Genomic DNA, 19,860 nt, shown 5'->3' with positions numbered 1-19,860 from the left:
ATTTAGCATGGCCAATCCACCTAACTTGCACATCTTTGGACTGTGGGAGGAAAGTGGAGCAGCTGGAAGAAACCCATGCAGACATGGGGAGAACATACAGACTCCACACAGACAGTGACCGAGGCCAGAAGCGAACCTGGGTCCCTAGCACTGAGAGGCAGCGGTGCTAACAACTATGCCACCATGCTACCTTCTCTTTGAGTTATCATTGCCAAACAAAGAACCCACATGTCTTTTTATCCACAATTCTTCACTTGCTTCTGGAAGATTCTCTGTCATCCAGCCAATTGTATAACCAGAAACTGATCACATGGCTCAAACATCCAGTGAAATTACTTTTGGACAAAGCCATGCTGCTTAGTTCATTTGACATGTACCACACATAGCAGCCATAAAAATCAGAGCCATGATGTCTCAGTTAATGTAAACAACTTTCCTGACCTGACCAACACAGGAAGCTTCAGATCACAGCTCCCAGACCAGGGCCTCTCTACCATCTGCATCTGGTTTTAATCTATGAGTTGACCGAAATCCCCAGCATGCTTAGCCAGAAAAGACATTTTAAAGCCACTATTGCCATTATTGTTGTAAAATCATTGTTGTCGCCATTCTTTCTCCATCTGCAGTATACAGAGTATACTACACACATGTTACACCCATTAAATCAATCCATTCCCCCAACCACATTGCAGCTCATTTATAATTGCTTCATCCCCAGAATAAAGAATGGTGTCCTGTGTTCATCCAGCAGAAGGGATTCTTTAGTTGCCAGCAATAAAATGAAACAAACTTGTAAATCAAAGAAGAAGGTTAAATAAAGAAACTTCATTACTCCAACACTTGAGACCTCACCCTGCATCACTCTAAGCTCTTTAACAATTCTAGCAGGTTCTTATTTATACTGAGTCAGCTGACCACCACATCATTTTGTCATTGGTTACATAGTTTATTTAGGTCAGTAGATCCTTACAGCATGTTACCATTGGTTACATTCTAACATCCTGAATTCCCTGCAATTCCATTGGTTCATAAAGAGTTGCAAAATTAAAGCAAAAACTTTTCTGATGTTTTATTGTTACTACTGTTTAGTGGATTTAAAATAACCCACCCTCACTGTGACCTGCTGTCTGTTTGTTATTTGAATGTTATTTTAATGGCTTCACTGTAAACATCATTAAAAATTGAAAAGTTTCTGCAGAAATGCAGATTCTTAAGTATGTGCTTAACGTGCAGAATGATAGCTGGCCTGAAACTGTAAGATTTTTATTCCCTCTTGAGAAGGGAATGTAGATTTTAGCACTTGTCATGCAAATGCTGATTCTGCTTGCTTACATTGAATTTTACATCCAACGTACACCAATGAGATTGACAAGAAATTTATGAAAAAATTGACTTGACTGAAAAGGGCACCTGAGTGGGAAGACTTTCCAGATTAACTTTGCAATCAGGCCCCAATAGGCAATTCCACTCCCTGTTTTCCAACTGCTGCTATTTCTGTACAAATGTTTGCTTTGCCTATACACAGGGTTCCCATTCATGCATTAGGTCATTTGGTGTAACGCCTTCATTTACGGTTCACAGAGTAGGTGAGTACAAATGCGGTCATCATCCTCCGCTCAGGAACAGTGCCAGTAATTACTGAAAGGCAACACTTCATTTCCAACATGGAGAATGGCCATTGGTGGTTTAGTGGTGCCGCTCCATTGTGTTATGAGAGTCGCGCTCTACAAGGGGTTAACATTCGGCAAGGGTTTGAAAAGCCCAGCTGACATATATGAAGCTGACCTTATATCACTTGCTTTCAGAGGCCAGCACAGCTCGAAGTTCTTTCTCCCCTATTTCTAATTTCGCCTCACTCCTACTTATTCCCCTCATATCTTCATGTGTCACAGCTTCTCCTCTGATTTTAGTTTCTCTGCCGTTTGGCCATTCACATCTTTTATTCTCCTTGTGGCCAGCCATTAGCTGACCTTGCGGGAGATCTGGAATTCTCTCCTCAGATAACCCAGTTTGATCATGTGTGCCTTGGGATCACATGTGAGGAATATCCATTGGGTAAGGTTCTAGTGTGTTGATGGCACCTGTGGAAGTGTCCCCAGCATGAGTTAACACTTGGAAGAGCGGACAGGAAGAAGGCTAGGTGACAGTGGGCTAGTGGCCATGATTCCAAAGGGTAATGAGTTCAAATGCCAAGCGGCAGTTTGTGAGTTGACTCTGGAAATTAACCAGGAAAGCTATTTGACGATTGTAAAATTTAATTGATTCATTGATGTCCCTCAGTGAACCTATAACGTGCATTTATACCGTGTCCTTGATATAATGAAAGGTCTTCATAGGAGGGTATCTGACATTGATCCACATCCGGAAGTATGAGATTAGACAGGCAAAACATTGGTAAGAGAGGCAGATTTTAACGGGCAACTAAAAGGAGGAAAGAGGGGTAGGGAGACGAAGAGGTTTAGGGAGGGAATTCCAGAGCTTAAGGCCTAGGTAGCTGAAGGCACAGCTGCCAACAGCTGTTAAAATTGAGCATGCACAGAATGCCAGAATTAGAGGACTGCTAAAAAGTGTATAGGACTGGAAGAGGTTCCAGAAGTAGGTGTGGGGGGTGAGGTGGGAGGGGGAGAAACCGTTGGAGAAAGCAAGGATAAGAATTTTTAATTGAAGTGTTGCTTCACTGGGAGCCAATGTCGGTCAACAAGCTCAGGGATGATGGGTGAATGGAGTTGATGTGGATTAATTTGCACGCAGCTGAGTTTATGGAGGGTAGAACCAACCAGGAGTGGATTGGATTAGTCAAGTCTAGAGTTTCAAAGGCTCCAGGTTTGAGTGGAAAATAAGATGAAGTGGGGATGGATCTGGTGTAGGTCTCCAGTTTAAGTCTATATGATTGGTTCCTGATGCCTTTACTTTGGCTGGGGATGTATAATAATATTGTCTATTGTCTTTCCCATATCTCAGTAATAAAAGGAAAATATTGAGAAGGCAATGAAAGGAAAACCTTGAACGGGATTTTATGGCCTCACTTGATACATTTCTGTTGTCTGTCCCTCGCCTGCTCCAATTCCATGGCGGGTAGGCGGTGGAATTCCAGCCTTTAATTCAAAGTGGCACAGATTAAGTTGATGATATCACACCTCTTACTTCTGTGCAGTCTAATTTAATGCACATTTTACCCAATGCAGACAGCTGGCACTGATATGCAATGACGTTATCTCTTTGGCAGTGGTGGATGTATATCAGGCTTGGTGTGGTCCATGCAAAGCTGTTATCAGTTTATTTCGGAAGATTAAAAATGAACTGGGCGATGACCGTTTGCATTTTGCTGTGGTAAGACTTTCAGTTTTTGTACAGACTTTGAGAGTGTGGCTGTCATCTCTAAGTCACATTATTCAAAATGTGAAATCAGTCCCATTCTCTGTGAAGGAAATCCAGACGCAGGCTTCACCTGAGCGAGGGTTGCTCAGGAATGTGTGCAAAGGTTCATTGCTGGAACACCATGTGAATAGTTTACAACTCAATGTTGAGGGACAGCTGCAGCACCTCTTTAATTCTTACTCTGAGCATGGGAAGCTAGCTTAATTGTTGGCCATTATCATGGACCTCTCCCAGAATGTAGGGTTGCCAAAACTGTGAATAAATGCATTCTTGGAAATTTCATCACGTGATTTAGCAACCGCCCCCCCCCCTTCCCCCGCACCCCACACCACCGTCCCCTCCATCCCCCTGCCCCCCCCCCACCACCCCCCACTCCAGCCACGAGTCAGCCATCAATCCCTATCAAGGCGCCCTACACCAATTGGAATGCAAAAAGATTCATTAGTCAATGGGATGATGCTTTACTTTTTTTTACCCATTTTCAATTTTTTTTATCTGGTAAAGGGAAATGATGAAAGAAAATGATAGAAAAACGACAAGATGCCAATGATATTTTCTCCCCTAGGGTTTCACAGAGAACTGCCTGAGAGATTAATCTCCAGTTCTTGGAGACTCCAGGCCAATCCTGGCGAGGTTGCCATCCCTGCTGGTTTGGCAGAGTACAGCAGACTAATAGCCCATTCTTCACACCCTCCAGTTGCAGAACTTGTATCTGTCACATTAGGCAGAGAAACTCTGAGCTGATTATAGGAAGAAATTGAACGAATCTGCTTCCTGATCTATTTAATGTGTTATTGCTTTTGTGGATTCATCTCTCCAGGCAGAAGCAGACTTGATTGATACACTGCAGAAGTACAGAGGGAAATGTGAACCCACGTTCCTCTTTTACGGAGTGAGTTAATATTAAACTGATTTAAGAAGCAAAACCAAATCACGTGCTTTTCTTGTTTTTTTTTATTGTCCCACCTCATCCACAGCCCTCTGTACAAATTCCACACAAACAGTGACCCGAGGTGGGAATTGAAGCCGGTTTCCTGGTGCTGTGAAGCAGCAGTACTAACCACTGTGCCACTGTGTCCTCTTACTCTTGTTTGGTGCTGGATGTACAAGTGCTGCCAACCTTTTAGTATCCTGCCCAGCTTTACCGTAGAATAGAATCCCTACAGTGCAGAAGGAGACCTTTTGGCCCATCGAGTATGCACCAACAGACCATCCCATCCAGGTACATCTGTCTGCCCCATGCCTGCACCCTCCACATATTTGTCCTGCCGATCCCCCAACCTATACATCTTTGGACACTAAGGGGTAATTTAGCATAGGCGATCCACCTAACCTGCACATCTTTGGACACTAAGGGATAATTTAGCATGGCCAATCCACCAAACCTACATACCTTTGGAGTGTGGGAGAAAACCAGAACACCTGGAGGAAACCCACGCAGACATGGAGAGAATGTGCAAACCCCACACAATGAGCCGAGACTGGAATTGAACCCAGGCCCCTGGTGCTGTGCGACAGCAGCGCTAACTACTGTGCCACCGTGCCGCCCCATGAGTATCATTGGGAAAGCACCCCTGTGGGTGTTGCTGGATGGATGGAACAGCACTCATAAAACCTAATCCTGAAATAATGCTCTCCAAGAGCTTGAACTCTCTCTGTGGACCCAGGCTCATGGATTTCTGTCAGATTCTAGCTCCCTGCTCATCAGCCAGTTGCCTCACCATTGGTGAAATGTTGACCTGCCCCCTTGGGGCAGGTATCCAGTGCACCTTCATTCCCACTCTCACTAGAATGTCCCAGTGCTGGATTTGCATCTGGGAGCAGATGCGATCTGACTTCCTGCACATCAACAGATTTTCCTGCCGTCTTTCCCATCCCCTGATAAATTCCAGCTTGTTAACTTTCTTCCTCCACCCACCGCTCTCACCTGCTGAGTATTTCCAGCTTTTTCAGTTCTTTCATTCCAGTATCATTCATTGATTTTTTATGACAGATTCACAATTTTGTTACTTCTGAAACAGAAACAGAAAAATGCTGGAAAATCTCAGCAGGTCTGACAGCATCTGTGGAGAGAGAATAGAGTAAGAAGTCTCACAACACCAGGTTAAAGTCCAACAGGTTTATGTGGTAGCAAAAGCCACTAGCCACTAGCCTCTGACTGTTTGTCAGGTGAGTGGAGAGTTAATTCTCCACTCACTTGACAAAGGGTCAGAGACCCAAAAGCTAGTTAACTCTCCACACACCTGACGAAGGGTCAGAGGCCCAAAAGCTAGTTAACTCTCTATTCACTTGACGAAGGGTCAGAGGCCCGAAAGCTAGTTAACTCTCCACTCACCTGACGAAGGGTCAGAGGCCCAAAAGCTAGTTAACTCTCTATTCACTTGATGAAGGGTCAGAGGTCTGAAAGCTAGTGGCTTTTGCTACCAAATACATCTGTTGGACTTTAACCTGGTGTTGTGAAACTTCTCACTGTGTTTACCCCAGTCCAACGCTGGCATCTCCACATCATGATGTGGGTATGCCGGCGTTGGACTGGCGTAAACACAGTAAAAAGTCTGACAACACCAGGTTTTAGTCCAACCTATTTATTTGATAATATTCTCACTAGCTTTCGAGGGGACAGCCTCTTCGAGAGAATACAGCCAATGTTTCGAGACTGGATGACCTTTCGTCAGAGATGATTGCTTTTTTCTCAATACTTTTGACTTATTCAAAAGACCACATGAAATACCAAGTCCACTAAGTGTTTAGACATTTAATCAACAGTGAAGATTGTTTTGTGGTTTACTGTAATTTAAAAATAAATGCTTGCTGCTAATTTGAGCGTCTCCCTGTCTTTTTTCGCAGGGAGGGCAGTTGGTTGCTGTTGTGAGGGGGGCAAATGCCCCATTGCTGCAGAAGTGCATCCTTGAACAGCTGGATGCTGAAAAGAGAGTCATAGAGGAGGGGGCCAAACGCAAAGTGGTGAGATCATTACTGAGAAAGAAGATAAAAACAGACAAATTTTACTGAATAGAGACATGTTGCCAACGTTTGCATGCATCAGGACAAACACAAGACTACCAAATTTCAAAGAATTACAACAACTTGTACCACAGGAGATTCTGGCCACACCTCAGAGTAAACCTGTCAACTACTCAACTTTTTCCTATAAATGGTGGCACAATAGCAGAGTGGTTAGCACTGCTGCCTCCTAGCAGCAGAGACTTGTGTTTGATTCTGCATGTTCTCCCCGTGTTCGTGATGTTTCCTTCAGGTGGTCCGGTCCCTCCCACAGTCCAAAGACGTGCTGCTTCGATGCGTTGGGACTGGGATATGCTAAAGTCTCCCTCAGTGTACCCGAACAGGTGTTGGGGTGTGGTGACTAGGGGATTTTCACAGTAATTTCATTGCAGTGTTAATGTAAGCCTACTTGTGGCACTAATAAATAAACTTTAAAAACTTTAAAACTTGAACCTCATCATGGTGAAATTCTTCTTATTAAATTCTGCTCCTGTTTTCTCAAAGTGCCTTTTGGGTCCATCAATTGGTGCAGAATCCACTTCTGGAATGATAGCGATTAATGTGGGCCAATGGCTGGCATCCAATAATGGAAGTCCCTGAGCTTTTAACAAGGCAGCCAATTAAATCCATGCTTTCTTCTTTGGTCTGTAGATCAAGGACGAAGCTCTGGTTGAAGATGAGGAGCAGGAGGTGATGGTGTTGGAAGATGAGGAAGAGGAGGTTCTGGGTAAGCAATGATATCATGGGTGAAAGCACAGCAACAAGGTGGTCTGGTTTTGGAAGTAATAAGTGTTTGGAAATTGACAATGATGAATTAAAATCAGAGGCGCTAAGAACATTCTTTCAATCAACTTCCTCGAATATTTCTTTCTGACACGCATCCTTAAAAGTGGCAGCACAGGTGGAAAAGGTGGTGAAGAAAGCATTTGGCATGCTTGTCTTCTTCGGACGGGGCATTAAATATAAAAGTTAGCAAATTATGTTACAGTTATATAAAACGTTGGTTCGGCCACATTTGGAATACTATGTCCAATTCTAGTCACAGATTGCCAGAAGGATGTGGAAGCTTTGGAAAGAGTACAAAAAGATTTACCAGGATGTTGCTTGGATTAGCTATGAGGAGAGATTGAATAAACTGGGATTATTCTCCCTGAAAGACAGAGGCTAAGCGGGGGGTCGACCTGATAGGAGTTTATAAAATTAGGAGAGGTATAGATAGGGTGAACAGTTGGAAGCTTTTTTCCCCAGGGCAGAAATGACAATTACAAAGGGGCACAAGTCCAAGATAAGGGGGGAAATGTGGAGATGCGCGGGGGAAGATTTTCACACAAAAGGGTGGTGGGGGCCTGGAATGCACTGCCAAGTGAGGTGGTTGAGGCAGATACATTAGCAACATTTAAGACTTATCTGGATAGACACATGAACAGATAAGGGAATAGAGGGATACAGGCAGTTGGTTTATATATGTAAACGTGATTGGTGCAGGCTTGGAAGGCGAAAGGCCTGTTCCTGTGCTGTACTGTTCTTTGTTCTTTGCTCTTTGTATCATCTGAGAAGATGATTAATCAGGACTATTGCAAATCTGAAAGCAGTGGATCGAGATGTTGGAGGGAAAACCTACAGAAACACTTCATTTGATTATTTTCTCTGTTTCTGTATTTTGACCAGCTATTTCACTCTACAGTGGAGCGACTAAGCTGGAGTGTGGGGTTAATGAGGATTTTGTGTAGCATGTGGTGCTGTTATTTGCAGCAAAGTCTCCCCATAACACTGTGCATGGTAACTCTAACAATGTCTCGGTGGATCAGTGCACCATTTGATGTAATACCGAGCACCGCAAAACTGAAAGGCCCTGCTGTTATTTAATGATGAAGCAGGCAGTGGTCTGATTGCTGAAATTGGCTCTGATACTCCTGAGCTAGAGAGAGAAAAGACCTGTGGGGTGAGAGAATTCCCAAGATCCACAAAAAAAGGTCTGCGCACGCTTTCACTAGTCTCTGACTCCATGGCTAAACACCAGGAAGTCGCTGGGGGAATTATCCCATTGCACCTGCCAAGTTCATCTTGGTCCCCGCGTGCATTTCTGGAAAATGGTGAAGTTGGGCAATGATGGCATCAGCTCAGTTTCGATGCGTCAACCAATCTGCTGATGCTCTCTGGATTCCCATTGGGTTCACCACTGGCAAAGGGTGGAACAGCATACCAGTTATAGTTAGCCACTGTGAAGTGAAAAAAAGGGCGGGAATTTCTGCCTGCGCTTGGCCCAAGCTCGGAAAATCTTACCCAATATCAACTGACCTTTGCATGACTCCCCCCACCCCTACTATTCCTGTGGTGGGCGGGACAGGAAAATTCTGCCCCAGTGACTTCAGTCTGCCCAGTATTTGGCCATGGAGTCATAGACTTGTGAAAACATGATGGGCCACTTAGGATGACGGTGAAAATAAAGTTCTTCAGAGTTTTGTGGATCTTCAGACTTCTCTCATAAGTTTCTAAGAGCAGAATTAGGCCATTGGGCCCATCGAGTCTGCTCCATCATTTATCATGGCCGATATGCTCCTCATCCCCATTTTCCTGCCTTCTCCCCATAACACTTCAATCCATTGCCAATTAAAAATCTGTTTAACTCCTTCTTAAATTTACTCACTGTCCCAGGATCCACTGTACTTTGTGGTAGTGAATTCTACAGGTTCACAACCCTTTGGGAGAAATAGTTTTTCCTCGGCTGCAGAAAAGGTGGACACCATGGAGGGATTGTCTACGGAGTGTCTGTGGTGGGGGTTAGGAACAAGAAGGGGCCAATAACTACTGGGTGTTTTCTATTGGCCGCCCAATAGTAACAGGGATATTGAGGAGCAGATTGGGAAGCAGATCCTGGAAAGGTGTAATAATAACAGAGTTGTCGTGATGGGAGACTTTAATTTCCCAAGTATTGATTGGAATCTCCCTAGGGTAAGAGGTTTAGATGGGGAGGAGTTTGTTAGGTGCGTTTAGAAGGGTTTCTTGACACAATATGTGGATAAGCCTACAAGAGGAGAGGCTGTACTTGATTTGGTATTGGGAAATGAACCTGGACAGGTGTCACTTCTCTCAGTGGGAGAGCATTTTGGAGATAGTGATCATTGGAAAGAGATAGGATCAGACAAGTTAGAAAAGTGTTTAATTAGAGTAAGGGGAATTATGAGGCTATCAGGCAGGAAATTGGAGGTTTAAATTTGAAAGAGGTTTTCTCAGGGAAATGTATGGAAGAAAAGTGGCAAATTTGCAGGGAATATTTGTCTGGAGTTCTGCATAGCAGTGTTCCAATAAGACAGGGAAGTTATAGTTGGTTACAAGAACTGTGGTGCACAAGGGCTGTAATAAATCTAGTCAAGAAGAAAAGAAAAGCTTACATATGGTTCAGAGAGCTAGGTAGTATCTAGAAATCCAGAAGAGTATAAGGCTAATTGGAAGGATCTTAAGAAGGAAATTAGGAGAGCCAGAAGGGGCCATGAGAAGGCCTTGGCAGGCAGGATTAAGGAAAACCCTAAGGCATTCCACAAGTATGTGAAGAGGAAGAGGATAAGACGTGAAAGAATGGGACCTATCAAGTATGACGGTGGGAACGTTTGTATGGAACTGGAAGAAATAGCAGAGGTACTTAATGAATACTTCAGCATTCACAATGGAAAAGGATCTTGGTGGTTGTAGTGCAGACTTGCAGCGGACTGAAAAGCTTGAGCATGTAGATATTAAGAAAGAGGATGTGTTGGAGCTTTTGAAAAACATCAAGTTAGATAAGTCGCCGGGACCGGATAGGATGTTTCCCAGGCTACTGTGGGAGGCGAGGGAGGAGATTGCTGAGTCTCTGGCGATGATCTTTGCATCATCAGTGGAGACAGGAGAGGTTCTGGAGGATTGCAGATGTTGTTCCTTTATTCAAGAAAGGGAGAAGAGATAGCCCTGGAAACTATAGACGAGTGAGTCTAACCTCAGTGGTTGGTAATTTAAAGGAGAAGATCCTGAGAGGCAAGATTTATGAACATTTGGAGAGGTATAATATGATTAAGAATAGTCAGCCTGACTTTGTCAAAGGCAGATCATGCCTTATGAGCCTGATTGAATTTTTGAAGATGTGACTAAACACATTGATAAAGGAAGAGCAGTAGATGTAGTATATATGGACTTCAGCAAGGCATTTGATAAGGTGCCCCATGCAAGGCTTATTGAGAAAGTGAGGGGGCATGGGATCGAAGGGGACATTGCTTTGTAGATCCAGAACTGGCTTGCCCACAGAAGGCAAAGAGTGATTATAGATGGGTCATATTCTGCATGGAGGTCGGTCACCAGTGGAGTACCCCAGGGATCAGTTCTGGGGCCCTTACTCTTTGTGATTTTTATAAATGACCTGGATGAGGAAGTGGAGGGATGGATTGGTAAGTTTGCTGAGGACACAAAGGTTGGAGGTTTTGTGATTAGTGTGGAGGGATGTCAGAAGTTGCAGCGAGACATTGATAGGATGCAAGACTGGGCGGAGAAGTGGCAGATGGAGTTCAACCCAGATAAGTGTGAGTGGTTCATTTTGGCAAGTCAAATAGGATGGCAGAATATCATATTAATGGTAAGACTCTTGGCAGTGTGGAAGATCAGAAGGATCTTAGGTCCGAGTTCATAGGACGTTCGAAGCAGCTGCGCAGGTTGATGCTGTGGTTAAGAAGGCGTATGGCGTACTGGCCTTCATCAATCGAGGAATTGAGTTTAGGAGTTGAGAGATAATGTTGCAGCTATATAGGATCCTGGTCAGACCCTACTTGGAGTACTGTGCTCAGTTCTGGTCGCCTCATTACAAGGAGGATGTGGAAGGCATAGGAAGGATGCAGAGGAGATTTACAAGGATGTTGCCTGGATTGGGGACCATGTCTTATGAGGAAAGGTTGAGGGAGCTTGGCCTTTTCTCCTTGGAGAGACGAAGGATGAGGGGTGACCTGATAGAGGTGTATAATATGTTGAGAGGTATTGACCGAGTGGATAGTCAGAAGCTTTTTCCCAGGGCTGAAATGGTTGCCACAAGAGGACACAGGTTTAAGGTGCTGGGGAGGATGTACACAGGAGATGACAGGGGTACGTTTTTCACTCAGAATGGTGGGTGCGTGGAATGGGCTGCCGGCAACGGTGGTGGAGAGGGGTTCGATAGGGTCTTTTAAGAGACTTATGGATAAGTATATGGAACTTAGTAAGATAGAGGTAAGCCTAGTAATCTCTAAGGTAGGGATATGTTCGGCACAACTTTGTGGGCCAAAGGGCCTGTATTGTGCTGTAGTTTGTTTCTATGTTTCCTCAACTCTGTTTTAAATTTGCTGCCCCTTATCCTAAGACTATGACCTCTCATCCTAGAATGCCCCAAAAGAGGAAGCATCCGCTCCATATCTACCTTATTCATAGTAAAAAGTCTGACAACACCTTATTCATACCTTTTATCATCTTGTATACCTCAATTTGTGCTCCCCTCATTCTTCTAAATTCTAGAGAGTATCGGCCTAAACTGTTCAATCTGTCTTCACACGACAAACCCCACAGGTCTGTGGATGTTCAGTTGCTGAGGATAGTCAAGCCCAAATTGATTGATCTTTGGAGAATTTCAGGATAAGGGGACAAGGCGAGAAAATGGAATCCAGGCCAAGGAAAAGCCATGATGGCATTGAATGGTGAAGTGGGCTCGAGGGGTTGAATATTCCTCCGCATCATATTCCTTATTTTCTTATCCCTTGTATTTGTGAATCCCTTTCTCTGTTTCACTTTAATACAGTTACTGCCAACAAGTCTTACACAGTCGCAATAATCAAACCCGATGCTGTGGCTCACGGGAAAGCAGATGAAATAATAATGAAGGTGAGAAGCTCAATGTCCAATTGTTTGTAATGGAACTTCCCTCAAAAGCTGTTATAGAATCATAGAATCCCTACAGTGCAGAAGGAGACCATTCGGCCCATCGAGCCTGTAATGACAATGATCCCACCCAGTCTCTATTCCCAGAAGCTCGCACATTTACCCTGCTAATCCCCCTGACACTAGAGTCAATTTAGCAGGGCCAATCAACCTAACCTGCACATCTTTGGACTGTAGGAGGCAACTAGAGCACCTGGAGGAAACCTGAGGAAAATTCAGTCTGTTGGGAATTAATGCTTATATTCTAGCTTTGGGTTTGAATTTTAGTTTGGTTGTGGACTCAGGCATCCAGAAAATCATACAGCTCTAATGCAAATTCTGATGATAAATGGCAAACATTTTCAAGTTCAGCAAGTGAAAATTGAGTGTGTCAATGTTTCCTTTGATATGAAGTGATACATTCTGACAGGAGGAAGAGGGAGAGGCAGTTTTAAATGAAGCTTACGATACTAAAGGGAGTGCAGGAGCAGAGGGACTTGGGGTGCAAATCATTGAAAGTTTTGGGCCAAGCTGAGAAAGAGGTCAACGAAGTATACACAATCTTGGGCTTTACCATTCAGAATATTCAGTACACTGGATAGCACAGTGGCACAGTGGTTAGCACTGTGCCTCACAGTGCCAGGGACCCAGGTTCGATTCCAGCCTCAGGTCACTGTCTGTGTGGAGTTTGCATGTTCTCCCCATATTTGTGTGGGTTTCCCCCCCACAGCCCAAAGATGCGCAGGTTAGATTGAATGGCCATGCTAAATTGCCTCTTAGTGTTGGGGTAATTAGCAAGGTAAATACATAGGGTTACGGGCGTGGGGCCGAGGTGAGATTGATGGGCTGAATGGTCTCTTCCTGCAATGTGGGATTCCTATGACTCTCCAAGAGCAGGGAAGCCACAATAAGCCTGCACAAAACATTGGTTCAGCCTCAACTAGGGTATTGTACCCAGGTCTGGATGCTACACCTTGGGAAGAAGGTGAAGGCATTAGAGAGCAAACCATGAGAATGGTACCAGGAATGAAGAATTTGAGTTAAAAGGATAGGTTGGAGAAGCTGCAATATTCTCCTTCCACAAGAGAACATAGAGCGGATAGAGGACATTTAAAATCATGTGGCGTTTGAATGGAGCAGAGAGAGAGAGAAACTGTTCCTACTGGTGGAAGACTCATACACTAAAGGGGTCAAATTTAAGATGAAAGAGAGAATGACTCAAGTAAAACATTCTTTGCACCGTGAATGGCTAGAATCTGGAATGTACTCACTGACAGTGGAAGAGGTTCACTCAATCATGGCTTTTGAAAGTGAATTGAATTGAATCTGACGAGGATAGTTTCAGGGCTCAGGTGGGGGATGGATATGAGACTAGTGGATCTGCCTCTGTAGAGAAGGAACTTGCACAAACTTAATGGGCCAGATGGCCTCCTTCTGTGCTATAATTATTCTGTGATTCTCTGCACGATGACCGAGCCAAGCTCTTTATACCCTGGTGTGACCCTGTGTCAAACATTTGGGGCCCGATTTTGCCATTGAGTCACACCTGTTTTCGGGCATGAAAACGTGGTAAAGGTCGGGTGAGAGGCCATTGCCCTGATCCACGCCCATGTCCACGCAGACAGCCAGCTTACTGAAACTCAGAATGGCTGCGATCTGATGGGCGCAACGGTGATTTAAATGCATTTGCATGTATTGAAATTGAATTAATGAACTACCCGCCCAACTTTATCAGTATTTCCCCCTTTACCACCATGTTCGCCGATCCGGAACTGGGCCGTAATGAACCTGCTAAATAAAAGTCTGATTTGGGAGCTCCAGCTGCTGAAGAGGCGATTCTGAGCTTCCAATGGCTCACTGACTCAGGTCGGTGGTGGGGGGGGGAAGGGACAGAGGCGGGTCAGGTCATTCTCTGGTTGGGGGCGGGGAGGGGAGTGAGGCCAGATCAGTGTCTGGTGGCAGTGGGGGGAGGCGGGGGGGAGGGCACGAGGGCTGATTGTTGTCTGGTGGGGGCGGGGGGGGCTGATTGTCTGGTGGGGGCGGGGGGGGCTGATTGTTGTCTGTGGTGGGGGTGGGGGGGGCTGATTGTTGTCTGGTGGGGGCGGGGGGGGCTGATTGTCTGGTGGGGGCGGGGGGGCTGATTGTTGTCTGGTGGGAGGGGAGGAGGAGGCTGGTCAGATGTTCCTCTGGAGGGGAGAGTGAGGCCAGATCGTTCTCTGAGGGAGGGGGGCAGAGAGGAGGGAGGTGGGTGAGATGTATCTCTGGTCGGGGGGTGGGGGGGGAGAGGGGAAGGCAAGCCCGATTGTTCACTGGTGGTGGTGGTGGGAGTGGGGGGGTGCTGAATGATCTCTGGAGGGGTGGTAGTAGGGGGGTGGGGGGGGGGGGGTCACTGCCACTCTGGGGTGATTGGTGGCGGGGAGGGGGGGGGGAAGGGGGCGGAGGGTGGGTGGATAAGGAGGGCAATGAGGGCTTTCTGCGGCCCAGGAGCGACCTGACACGGGCGCGCTTTTTCAAATATTTTTCCAATTGCGCGTGTGCAGTTCAGAGCTCCAATCATTCCGGCAGCGCTAAGCCCTGCCCACAACGCAAATGGGACTGGTGATATTTTTTCCAGGCTGAGTGCGTATGGGGGCGCCTGGGAGCAGATTTCCAAGTCGGATCTGAATTGCACCCAGATTCAGCACTTAGAATGAAAATGGTAAAATCAGGTCCTCTGTGTTAAAACACCTCGCAACTTACTTGGCAATCAATTTAGGAAAAGTAAAGATGCAATAGAAAAGAAATGACATCAAGTGGCGAGTCTTCGCAAGATCCCATTTACACAGGGGCTGCCATGACTGGCCCTGGAATGGTGACTGTTGGAAATGCCAGAGGACACAATGTACCTGGGTCAATACCAAGTTGTTAATAAGAAAGAATTTGAAAGTGCAAAGTTTCTGTTAAAGTTTATCAGTGTTTCCTCAGATCCAGGAAGCCGGTTTTGAGATATTAGCTCATGAGGAACGGACATTAACCAAGGAAGAGGCACGCAATTTCTACCAGCACAAAGTGGAAGAGGTGAGTGCGGAAGATGTTCAGTTGGAGGTGCAGAGAATGGTTATCATGGAAACAACATTCTCACCTGATATACAAGTCTAATTTTCTGCTAAGTTCAGGAAGGTCTAATCCGTGGCTGCGCTGTGATGGACGCGGAGGACCTCCTTCAGACAGCACGGTAACACAGTGGTTAGCACTGCTGCCTCGCAGCTCCAGGGACTCAGGTTCGATGCCTGGCTTGGGTCACTATCTGTGTGGAATTTGCACATTCTCCCTGTGCCTGTGTGGGTTTCCTCCAGGTGCTCTGGTTTCCTCCCACACTACAAAGATGTATGGGTTAGGTTGATTGGCCATGCTAAATTGCCCCTTGGTGTCAGGGGGATTAGCTGGATAACTATGAGGGCTTATGGGAATAGGGTCTGGGTGGCATTGAATCCCACCACAGCAGAATTTGAATCCAATAAAAAAAATCTGGAATTAAAAATCTGCTGATGACCATGAAGCAATTGTCGATTGTTGGAAAAACCCATCTGGTTCACTAATATCCTTTAGGGAAGGAAATCTGCCGTCCTTATCTGGTCTGGCCTACATGTGACTCCAGAGCCACAGCAATGTGGTTGACCCTCAACTGCCCTTGGACAACAAGGGATGGACAATATATGCTGGTCCAGTCAGCGACATGTATGTCCCAGGAATGAATAAAAAGAAATTCCATCATAAAAATGTGTCGTTCTGATAACATGCGCTGATTTTCTGGCACTGTTGGTTTCTTCTCGACTTTACAGTCTCATTTTGAGGAGTTAATTGGTTTCATGTCCAGTGGAACTTGCCGGATTCTGATCCTATCCCGACCTGAGGGAACAGATGATGTCATTCCATTGTGGAGAGAGTTTATCGGACCGACTCAGGTGGAAGTTGCGAAGCAGGAGAAGCCCAAAAGGTAATGGAGGGCAGGTCCCGAAGATCGTTTCACCGAGTGCTGGAGTTTGAGAAATGTCACACAGAGCAGCCTGAACCAGGAAGCCCAGCAGCCTATACATTGAACAGAATGTTATATTCCACTCTGCTTCAACATGGAGCTTTAGACGGTGGATTGGGACAACATTACTCTTTTGCCTGCCTGCTGTGCAGTGCAGAGGAATCTGAAGGAGGAGAGTGATTGTCCCAAATAGAGAAAACTCACTAGAACATAGAACATAGAACATTACAGCGCAGAACAGGCCCTTCGGCCCACGATGTTGCGCTGACCAATTAAAAAAGCAATGACCCTCTAACCTAAACCAATCCCTTTCCATCCATAAACCTATCCACGGATCTCTTAAACGCCCCCAAACTAGGCGGATCTACAACTGCAGCAGGCAGGGCATTCCAATCCCTCACCACCCTCTGGGTAAAGAACCTACCTCTGACATCCGTCCTATAACTACAACCCCTTAATTTAAAGCTATGCCCCCTCGTGCTAGCTTTCTCCATCCGAGGAAAAAGGCTATCACTGTCCACCCTATCTAAACCTCTAATCATCTTATATGTTTCAATAAGATCCCCTCTTAGCCGCCTTCTTTATAGTGAAAACAACCCCAAATCCCTCAGTCTCTCCTCATAGGACCTTCCCTCCATACCAGGCAACATCCTGGTAAACCTCCTCTGCACCCTTTCCAATGCCTCCACATCCTTCCTATAATGTGGGGACCAGAACTGTACACAATACTCCAAGTGCGGCCGCAGCAGAGTTTTGTACAGTTGCAACATGACGTTGAGGCTCCTAAATTCAATCCCCCTACCAATAAATGCCAAGACACCGTATGCCTTCCTAACTACCTTATCTACTTGATTCCCAACTTTCAGGGATCTATGTACACATACACCTAGATCCCTCTGTTCATCAACACTATTCAGAGTCCTACCATTAGCCCTATACTCTACACATCTGTTATTCCCGCCAAAGTGAATTACCTCACACTTCTCCGCATTAAACTCCATCTACCACCTCTCGGCCCAGCTCTGCAACTTGTCCAAGTCTCTCTGTAAACTATGACACCCCTCTTCACTATCTATCACTCCTCCGACTTTGGTGTCATCAGCAAATTTACTGATCCACCCAACTATACCCTCATCCAGATCATTTATAAAAATTACAAACAGCAGTGGCCCCAAAACAGATCCCTGAGGCACACCACTTGTAACCGAACTCCATGACGAATACTTTCCATCAACCACCACCCTCTGTCTCCTATCTGCTAGCCAATTCCTGATCCAATTAACTAAATCACCCCCAATCCCATACATCTGCATTTTCTGCAGAAGCCTTCCATGGTGAACCTTATCAAATGCCTTACTAAAGTCCATATATACCATGTCAACTGCCTTACCCCCATCCACCTCTTTGGTCACTTCCTCAAAAAACTCAATAAGGTTAGTAAGGCACGACCTACCCTTCATAAAACCGTGCTGACTATCTCCAATCAATTCATTACTCTCTAAATAACTATAAATCCTATCCCTAATAATTTTTTCTAAAACTTTGCCCACAACAGAAGTAAGACTCACCGGTCTATAATTCCCGGGGAAGTCTCTGTTCCCCTTCTTAAACAATGGGACAACATTCGCTATCCTTCAATCTTCCGGTACTATACCAGAGACCAACGACGACCTGAAGATCAGAGCCAGAGGCTCTGCAATCGCCTCTCTTGCCTCCCAGAGAATCCTAGGGTAAATCCCGTCCGGCCCAGGGGACTTATCTATTTTCAAACCCTCAAGAATATCTAGCACATCCTCCTTATCAACTGCAATACTATCCAGTTTACAACCCTGTAACCCAGTGTAACAGATTTGACAGCAACTCAATGTGGCTCTAACAACCAGAAAGACTTTTTAACGATGCACTATTACAGACTAAAGGCCTGACAAAATCTCCCTTTTCTCCTCCCTGGTTCAAGTCCTCCCAGTCCCAGATCTCGTCCTCTCACTCATAGAATTCGCCCCCTCACTCCCAGCCCTCGTCACCTCATTCCCAGCCCTCACCCCCCTCACTCCTAGCCCTCGCCCTTTCACTCCCAGCCCTCGCCCCCTCACTCCCAGCCCTCGCCCCCTCACTCCCAACCCTCACCCCCCTCACTCCTAGCCCTCGCCCCCTCACTCCCAGCCCTCGGCCCCTCACTCCCAGCCCTCGTCACCTCATTCCCAGCCCTCGCCCCCCCCACTCCCAGCCCTCGCCCCCTCACTCCCAACCCTCACCCCCCTCACTCCTAGCCCTCGCCCCCTCACTCCCAGCCCTCGGCCCCTCACTCCCAGCCCTCGTCACCTCATTCCCAGCCCTCGTCCCCCCACTCCCAGCCCTCGTCACCTCATTCCCAGCCCTCGTCCCCCCACTCCCAGCCCTCGTCACCTCATTCCCAGCCCTCGCCCCCCCCACTCCCAGCCCTCGCCCCCTCACTCCCAACCCTCACCCCCCTCACTCCTAGCCCTCGCCCCCTCACTCCCAACCCTCGCCCCCTCACTCCCAGCCCTCGCCCCCTCACTCCCAACCCTCGCCCCCTCACTCCTAGCCCTCGGCCCCTCACTCCCAGCCCTCGTCACCTCATTCCCAGCCGTTGCCCACTAACTCGCAGCCTTTGCCCCCTCACTCCCAGCCCTCACCCCCTCATTCGCAGCCCTCGCCCCCTCACTCCCAGCTCTCACCCTCTCACACACATCACTCGCTCCCTCACTCACAGCCCTCATCCCCTCACTCCCAGCCCTCGCCGCTTCACTCACAGACCTTGCCCCCTCAGTCGCAGCCCTCGCACCTTCACTCCCATCCCTCGTCCCCTCACTCCCAGTCTTCGTCCCCTCACTCCCAGTCTTCGTCCCCTCACTCCCAGCCCTCGCCCCCTCACTCCCAGCCCTCACCCCCTCACTCCCAGCCCTCACCCCCTCACTCCCAGCCCTCGCCCCCTCACTCCCAGCCCTCGCTCCCAGCCCGCATCCCCTCACTACCAGCTCTCATCCCCTCACTCCCAGCCCTCGCCCTCCCCCACTCCCAGTCCTCGCCCCCTCACTCTCAGCCCTCGTCCTCTCACTCCCAGCCCTCATCCCCTCATTTTTGGCCCTTGCCCCCTCATCCCCAGCCCTTGTCCCCTTACTCCCAGCCCTCACTACAGCCATTGTCCCCTTACTCCCAGCCCTCGCACCCTCACTCCCAGCCCTCGCCCCCTCACTCCCAGCCCTCGCACCCTCACTTGCAGCCCTTTCACCCTCACTCCCAGGCCTCGCCCATTCATTCACAGCCCTCGTCCCCTCACTCCCAGCTCTCATCCCCTCACTCCCAGCCCTCACCCTGTCACTCCCACACCTCACCCCCTCACTCCCAGCATTCACCCCCTCATTCTCAGCCCTCGTTCCATCACTCGCAGCCCTCACTGCCTTCCTCCCAATTGGCCCGGTTTCCTCCCCTTCCTCTCCTAAGGGTCCAGCCCAATCACTTAGTCCCTTTAAGGATCACTCCTTAAAGGGGCCACGTTCCCACACTCAGCTTCAACTTAAGCCAAGTAAAAGTTGAAA

General features: G+C 47.0%; 1 protein-coding gene across 1 annotated transcript in view; it reads left to right on the top strand.

Moving 5' to 3' along the window:
* LOC145349683 (thioredoxin domain-containing protein 6-like) overlaps positions 1-19,860 on the top strand; it is a 71,189-nt gene that overhangs the window by 25,904 nt on the left and 25,425 nt on the right. Inside the window, exons 3-9 of the mRNA XM_080198211.1 lie at positions 3,227-3,330; positions 4,199-4,270; positions 6,226-6,342; positions 7,033-7,108; positions 12,167-12,249; positions 15,250-15,342; positions 16,107-16,261. Coding sequence (XP_080054337.1) covers positions 3,227-3,330; positions 4,199-4,270; positions 6,226-6,342; positions 7,033-7,108; positions 12,167-12,249; positions 15,250-15,342; positions 16,107-16,261 — 700 coding nt within the window. The remainder of the gene's footprint in view (positions 1-3,226; positions 3,331-4,198; positions 4,271-6,225; positions 6,343-7,032; positions 7,109-12,166; positions 12,250-15,249; positions 15,343-16,106; positions 16,262-19,860) is intronic.

Source organism: Carcharhinus amblyrhynchos, chromosome 11, assembly GCF_965287045.1.
Source record: "Carcharhinus amblyrhynchos chromosome 11, sCarAmb.v2.hapA, whole genome shotgun sequence".
NCBI lineage: Eukaryota > Metazoa > Chordata > Chondrichthyes > Carcharhiniformes > Carcharhinidae > Carcharhinus > Carcharhinus amblyrhynchos.
Note: the sequence above shows the minus strand (reverse complement) of the source record. Positions and strands in the feature narration are given on the sequence as shown.